At 44.5% G+C, this 8254-nt stretch overlaps 1 protein-coding gene across 1 annotated transcript; it reads left to right on the plus strand.

Moving 5' to 3' along the window:
• Window positions 1-2221: 2221 nt before the first annotated feature.
• Window positions 2222-3158, plus strand: LOC101360164 (olfactory receptor 9A4-like). Its single transcript, XM_012557317.1, is given in 3 exon segments — window positions 2222-2354; window positions 2357-2440; window positions 2443-3158. Coding segments are annotated over 3 exon segments (933 nt in total).
• Window positions 3159-8254: the final 5096 nt, after the last annotated feature.

An 8254-nucleotide genomic window follows, 5' to 3' on the forward strand; every position in this document is an offset into this window, starting at 1 on the left:
CTCTTCTCAGACTGATTGCTCAGGGACTCCCCAAACCTGTGCTAATTAAGAATAGGGACCTCAGTGACGAAGCCCTCAGGGGACAGACCCTCAGCTCCCCACAGCACTGGTATTTCTGGACTTTTTCCTCAAGCTCCTCTGTGAGCAAAATTTTCTTCTTCACCTCTGTCCCCGGGAATAGCCCAGCTCCAGCCAGACAGGAGGTGGCCTCGGCTGAGCCCTGGAGAGCATATGAAGGAGCAGGGAATCCCTTGCACAGAGGTGAGTGTCCATCACAGAGGGAGGGAAGAGAGCATTCGCACAGGAGGGTCTGGGCTTGGGCACTTCTAGAACAAGGACAACAGGGGCCTGAGGAAAGACTTCAGGAGCCGCAGAGAGGACAGCTGATCTCTGAGTCCCTCCTGCTCCGCAAAAGCAGACAAGCCCTACTCTGGCCAACCAAGGATATGCACAACTCTCTGCCCTTTGTCAGGAGCCTTCTCTCTCATTCTTCATCCAGTCTTTGTGACCCAGAAATTGTGGAAAAGTAGATCACTGCGTTCTCCCAATAATTCTGCCCTTGAAGCCTGTTTGTCCATTAGTAAAATGGCCACAACAAGAGAGTGTATACATTGGCAGGACTGTGACTTTTTGAGGCAGGAAGGGAAACCAAGAAAAGTAGGATCAAGGGGTTTCTTGCAGAATTGACCCTGGCCAGGACCGAGTACAATGCAATTGTACATCCATCCATCCATCTATCCATCCATCCATCTAATCATCTATTTATCCATTCATCAATGCATCCAATTCAAGGAGTTTATATTCTAATGACATAGATGGACAATAAATAAGTAAATAAAATTAAATTTCCTATCTCTCTTCCTTGTTTTATTTATTTTTTATGGTACACTTAACACAGTAAAACCTTATATATTTTTCTGAGCTATCTTGTGTCTGGCCTAGCTTCCATTCCCTCCTTGAAGATAAACTCCATAGCCCAGAAATTTGTGTTTGTTTTGTTCACACATACATTTGTTTAATATTCAATGAAAGAATGCAATAAACAATTAAGGATATAATAAAATATTAGGTAATAATAATCAGTGCTATGAAGAAGACTGATGTTCCTAATGTGTCTTCCCTATTGTGAGAAGGTGATTAAGAAGGAGCCCCTGAAGAAGTGGTGCTTGAGTGAGGATGGGCTGGAGGAAGCCAAGGTTAGAGACCCAAGCGTCCTAAGTAGCTGTGGCCTCAGATCTACCTCTTGTTTGTCCAAGTGGCATCTTTCCTTCATCCCATGATTTTGGAGGGAAAAAGGAATCAGAGGAGAACAGATCTTCTCTGGGAAATGGTCCCAAGCTTTTCTGTGGGATTAATACCATGGCAAAGCTGGGGACTTCAGATTCCCATTTGGAGGCCTTGCTTCCCTGCAATATGGGGATTTTGAAATCTAGGGACCACAGGGATGTTGGTCTTGGAGCACCTAATCTTTCACCCTGGCTCCAGGGTGGATCCATGCTACATGGAGGAGGTTGGTATTCAAAGTTCTATCCTTTGAACATCATCATCATAATGACATTTGAAGGTCATTATGTCATCTGGTGAAGAGATGGACTCCATATTATCATTCTAAGTGGAAGTAGGACAACCTCAGGACCAGAGGGAACTGATTAACTCAGCTTCAAAACTGGCCAGTGTAAAGGTCTTAGCCCCTGCCCCTGGGAGAAGGCATATCCACTAGAGAAAAAGACTGGAAGGTGTTCCTCACACCAACAGAGAGGACGGTGTGTTCACCCATTCCAGGAGCTCACTCCCAGCAAAGTGGGAATGAAATTTATAGACTAGAGGTGGCTTAACATGTAGCCCAGGCAAGGTACATGGTCGAGGTCCTGGGTGGTGAAAATGGTTTACATGTTTGGCTGCTAATGGAAAAGTTGAGGGTTTGAGTCCACCCGTAGGTGCCTCTGAAGTAAGGCTTGGTGAGCTACTTCCAAAATATCAGACACTGAAAGCCCTGTGGGGCACAGTTCTACTCTGACACATACGGGGTTTCCAGTAGTCAGCGTCTACTTGACAGCAACTGCTACTGGTGTGTCCATGGAAGTGGGTTCATCTCACCTGAGATTGGAAATAGTTCCTCACTCTAACCTGTCTTCTCCCCTCTTGAGAGCAGGACCTTGTGGAGCAATGTTACCTCTCTTTAATCTCTAGGTTTCACAAGGAACAGAGCAAGGGCTAATTGATGGGGACTTATTCTAGTGCCACCAAATTCTGCCTTCTAGGCTTCCGTGGGTCCCAAAAACTACACCATATCCTTTTTACTATATTCTTTTTCTTCTATTCAGTGACAGTAATGGGAAACTCAGTCATCATCATGATTGTGCTGATAAGCGTCTTCAGTCCCCCATGTATTTCTTCCTTGGCCACCTCTCTCTCCTGGAGACCCTGACCACAAACATTGTTGTCCAGTGATGCTTTGGGGGCTGCTGCTCCCTGGAGTGCGGACTATATCACTGACTGTCTGTGTTGCTCAGTTCTTCTTGTTCCTTGCTGCGGGAACCACAGAGTTTGCACTACTGGGAGCTATGGCTGTAGACTGTTACTTGGCTGTCTGTAACCCTGTGAGGTACAACATCATCATGAGCAGCCACACCTGCAACTGGATAGTGATTGTGTCTTGGATGTTTGAGTTCCTTTCTGAAATCTGGCCTGTCTTCGCCACATTTCAGTTTACCTTCTGCAAATCCAACGGGTTAGACCATTTTTTCTGCAACAGAGGGCAGTTGCTCAAACTATCCTGGGATGACACTCTGTTCACAGAGTTCATCCTCTTCTTAATGGCTGTTTTCATTATCGTTGGCTCTTTGATCCCTACAATTGTCTCCTACACCTGTATTATCTCCACCATCCTCAAGATCCCCTCAGCCTCTGGCCAGAGGAAAGCCTTCTCCACTTGTGCCTCCCACTTCACCTTTGTCATCATTGGCTATAGTACCTGCATCTTCCTCTATGTGAAACCAAAGCAAACACAGGCAGCTGAGTACAGCAAGATTGTTTTCCTGCTGATCTCTTTGGTGACCCCTTTCCTGAACCCTTTCATCTTTACCCTCCGGAATGACAAAGTCAAAGTGGCCTTTGGAGATGGGGTGAAACACTGCTGTCAACTCCTCAAAGACTAGCTCTTTCCTGAGTCAGTTTCAGGTGGAATGGTCCTCCTTATGGATTATTCCATATCCTGGAAGTCCTAATTCCCCTCTCATCATTATCATCACTACAAAAATCACGTGTACAAATCCCACTCAGGTATTGGAAGTAGACATGGTAGGTAAGAGGTTCCCCTTTCTCTGCCCACTAGAGTCTCACAGACTTAGTTTCTGCTCATGGCCACAGATGAACTCAAGAAGCACATCCTAGCAATGAGGGAGGAATTAGAAGCAAGAGGCATACACATATGTGTAGCATTCTATTTGCCCAATTAATTTGCTGAGCATCACCTCTGAACACGTACTTTCCAGTGAGGTAGGAGGCTGAAGGGAGGCAGTGAGCTAGGCCCACAGTCAGAGCACGCCAGAATAGCACTCACACCATTCCTTCCTCAGTCATTGCTAGGGTCACTCTAGAACACTTCTGCTATTTCTTGACCAGGTGGTCATATGCACCTAGAAATGCCCTGAGGCCCTCTTTTCCTGGTTGTATGTCATATCATCCTGGCCCACTGCTACTGCCGGCATGTGCTTGTTGTGTACACTGCTGCAGAACCAACCTAGAGTGGTGACACGCAGGTTGGAGTGCTTCTTGTCTCGCAACTCCTGGTGGGATGGAGAAGGTGAAAACATTTGGGGACAGGACTTGGTTAGAAGTTTTCTTTTGTTAAACTTCAGATTATTACTTAAACCTCTTCCCTTTTGGTGGGTATGGGGACAGGGCAAATAAGAAGTAAATGACTAATTCTAGAGACAGCATCTGTGTTTCACAGCTGCTTAAAACAACTCTTTCTGTTCAGACTCCTTCCAGACTTGGACATCATGCTTCATCATTCCTCTTGAGTCTCTGTCCCCCAAATCAAACTGTATCAGTTCCTTTCCATCAATTTTCTCTGTTAGCAGAATCAAGAAAGTATAAGGCTATCTCCTCGACCCTAGGGTCGTTAATAATTCCAAGACAGGCTGTTTGAAAGTGTTGTTGAAGGAATTTCAGATTGTCTTAGTTATCTAGTGCCGCTGTAACAGAAATACCACAAGTGGATGGCTTTAACAAACAGAAATTTATTCTCTCACAGTCTAGGAGGTTAGATGTCTGAATTGAGGTTGTCACCTCTAGGGGAAGGTTTTCTCTCTCTGTCAGTTCTGGAAAAAGGTCCTTGGTTTGAATATTCCTGTGGTCTAGGAGCTTCTCTGTACAGGGACCCCAGGTCCAAGGGACATGCACCCCTCCTGGTTCTTCATTCTTGGTGGCATGAGGTCCCACTGTCTCTCTGCTTGCTTCTCTCTTTTATGTTTTAAAAGAGATTGACTCAAGATCCAACGTAATCTTGTAGGTTGAGTCCTGCCTCATTAACATCATAGAGGTAGGATTTACAACACATAGGAAAATGATATCAGATGACAAAATGGTGGGCAATCACAGAATACTGATTATCATGGCCTAGCCAAGTTGACACACATTTTAGGGGGGCACAGTTCAATCCATGAAACATGTCTTATTGGGTGAAGGGCTTAGAAGGAAGGAGAACCCTTGGAGGATGACACTCAGCCATCCTGGCAGCTCTGCCCCTGCCCAGCAGTGTGGCTCCAGTAACACAGTCTGAGTAATACCTTCCTGAGTGGGGAGGAGGCAGAGCCATCCCACAGGACTGAGAAGAAGCTTGCACTGCACACAGGCACCGGATGAGATGCAAGTGGGGTTTTCAATCCAATCCACATTCTGCTGGCCAAGCTCAGTTCATGGGGGCTATTCTGGCCAGAAGTAATGCTTTTTGTCTAACTAAGAAGCCCAGAGATGTTGCCTCTTATTAGTCTGCACCAAAGCCCTGTCTCACTGAGGAGTAGCTGGGCTGTGGAAGGCAGAGAAGAGGACAGCCTGGGTCTGGTGCTCATGCTTTTCAGTCCGTCGACCCTGTTGGCTCTAGGCCTCTTGCTCCCTGCTCACCCTTTGCTCATCCACCAACTTCCCTGTTCCTCTTCCTCTCTTCCTTCTGTCTGGATATCTCAGGTTTCCTTTTTTCTCACTTGCCCCTTCCCCCCATTTCACCTTGAGTTAATGCTCAGACCTCCCACTGTTGCCCCATTCCTATTCTTTCCTCCAGCCCCACTAACATTCCTACTCCTCTCCTGAATCTCAGGCTACCTCTCTGAATGCCCTGGGCATTTTGCGTATTTTCTCAAATAAGTGTGTCTAATGAGAGAGCTGGAAGTCCCTCTGAGCCTGAGTGTGGAATATGGGAGGAAAGGAGAGCTCCATAGGAGAGTTCCACTAGAGGCGACTAGTGATGGGCGTTAAAGTTCTCTCCAGCGGAGCCCAGGCCCTTCTGTCTGTCTTTGATCCTAAATGAAGGGAGGCCATTATTCTGCGCCTGCCCTGCAAGCCAAGCTTAATCCAGACCTGAATACTGACCTTGTCCCTACCCTGAAAGCTGGATGACACATCGCTGCTTCACTGGGAGCTGCCATCTCCCAAGATGCAGGCAACTTCTGGAGAAAAATGAAACACCCACCACTACTACATACACACCACGGCACCTCAATAGCTTCCTGCTTTACTTACTTTTTCTCTCTCTTCCTCAGAAGTGATCACAGAGATACTCAATACTCAACATATTGTTGTTAGCTGCTGTCAAGGGGACTTTGACTCACAGCAACCCCATGTACAGCACAGTGACACGTTGCCTGACCTGTGTCATTCTCAGGATTGCCGGCACGTTCAAGTCCGTTGCTGTGGCTGTTGCATCAGTCCATCTCACGGGGGGTGTCCCTCACCCTCCCTGGCCCTCTACTTCACCAAACATAATGTCCACCACTAGTGATTGACCTTTCCTGATGGCATGTCCAAAGCAAGTGAGTCGGACAATGTTCTGTTGAGATCCAGAAGCTTTTCACAGGCTAATTTCCAGAAAAATATCACCAGGCCTTTCTTCCTCATCTGTTGTATTCTGAAGCTCTACTGAGAGCTGTCACCATGGGTGAACCTGCTGGCATTTGAAATATTGGTGGCATGGCTTCCAGCATCACTGCAACATGCAAGCCACCACAGCAGGAACAACTGACAGATGGGTGGTAGATACTCAAATAGAGTTCTAAAAAGAAATACTAATTATAGATCTTTATTTGAACCACTTATTCACACCTATTACTACACTGAAAAATAATTCTTATACATACTTCAATGTGTTGCAATTTTTATTTAGTTTAAACATTGGTCTATGTTAATGTATACTTTGCATTTTTAGCTATATGCTCACAGTGGAAACAAAAACTAGAGTAAATACTACTTCCAACCTGGAAAGTTTTTCATGGTCCCTCCTCCAGAAAATTTTCTTGGGTGAAAATAAAATGGTTTCTCAGCTAGTATCTGCTTCATCACTCTGACAAGACATTCTGCTTTTCTGTGTTTTATTTCCTATAAGTATTTCTCTTTATCTAAATTTAATATCCATAAATGTTGGTGTATATGATACTAATTAAGATATTAAACTCTTTATTTTATAATAATGGTCCTTATTGGCAGTTAAGGAATAAGAAGAGAGTGGTATGTGATTTAAACTCCTAAGGGATCTTGGATAGCCATTCTTTGTGTCTGATTGAAATATCCTGAATGTTTTATTAACATTGACAATAATTACCAACACTGAAGATCACTATAATTTGACTCAGGTTTGTTTGACTTCAAAGTTTGCTCTTTGCCTCTTTGTTATTTTGCCCCATGAACATGAGCAAGTTTTTCCAGTAATGACACTGAATATAATTTTTGTATTATGTTTTCTTTCTATACATTGAACACCTACTGCATGCAAGAAAATTTGTTAAATGCAGGGGAAGCAAATAGGAGGAAGGGAACAAATATATACTGATTGTATGCTAAAAACAAAATCCTTTGCCATCAAGTAGATGCCAACTCATGTGTTACAGAGTAGAACTACTCCATAGGATTTTATTGGTTGTAAACTTTGAGGGAAGAGTCCTGGTGGCACAGTGGTTAAGCACTCAGCTGCTAACCAAAAGCTCAGTGGTTCGAACTCACCAGCCACTCCGAGGGAGAAAGATCTGGCAGTTTGCTTCCGTAAAGATTTACAGCCTTGGAAATCTTATGGGGCAGTTCTACTCTGTCCTATAGGGTCACTATGAGTTGGAATCGACTTGCTGGCAGTGGGTTTCGTTTGGTTTTGGAATCTTTGAGAAGCAGATCACCAAGCCTTTCTCCCAGGTGGTGCCAATGGGTGGGTTTGAACTGCCAAACTTTAGGTTAGTAGTGAAGTACAAACTCTTTGCGCCACCCAGGGACCTATTGTAATCTAAATAAAACCTATCGCCGTCTATTCCGACACATAGTGACCCTACAGGACAGAGTAGAACTGACTGAAAGGGTTTCCAAGGAGCAGCTGGTGGATTCAAGCTGCCCAACTTTTTTGGTTAGCAGCTGAGCTCTTAATCACAGATCCAGCGGGGCTCCCTTGTATACTAAGTATCCTGTAATTCTACATTTTTAAACTCAATCCTGGAAATAACCAGTGAGGTTTAAGTATTATTATATCCATTTAACAGATGAGAAAATAGAGACTCAGAGGGGTTAAGAAGTTTACTAATGTTTACTTAGCCACCAACCCTATCATGCCCATCGGATTGGATAAAAGGAAAAACTCTGGGAATACTAATTGTTGGCATGAATGGGAGCAAATAGGGGCTCTTATCCATTGCTGATGGGAGTATAGAATGGCATGGTCCAATTAACCAGAGAGGAGCAAACCTAAGAAGTGTGAACTGTGCGTTTCCTTTGGTCTGTTTTCACAGTTGTTGGTTATTTCCTCAGCTGTGTTGATTCTACTGATGAGCCCATGAGTGGAATTATTCATTCCTCATACAGTGGTTTTAATTTCTAATGTTTTCATTTGATTCTTCCTTATAGTTTTTTTCTTTCTGCTGAAATTCCCCTCTTGGCCACCTTTTCCACTGCATTATTTGACAAATTAGTCCTAGTTTTGGGTTAGGTGAGATGTGGTGCAAGAGCCCTCCATTCAGAGGGGAGCATGTGTGAAGATCTTAGGGCAGGAAAGAACTCTAAG

Source organism: Trichechus manatus, unplaced genomic scaffold, assembly GCF_000243295.1.
Source record: "Trichechus manatus latirostris isolate Lorelei unplaced genomic scaffold, TriManLat1.0 scaffold00093, whole genome shotgun sequence".
Lineage (NCBI taxonomy): Eukaryota > Metazoa > Chordata > Mammalia > Sirenia > Trichechidae > Trichechus > Trichechus manatus.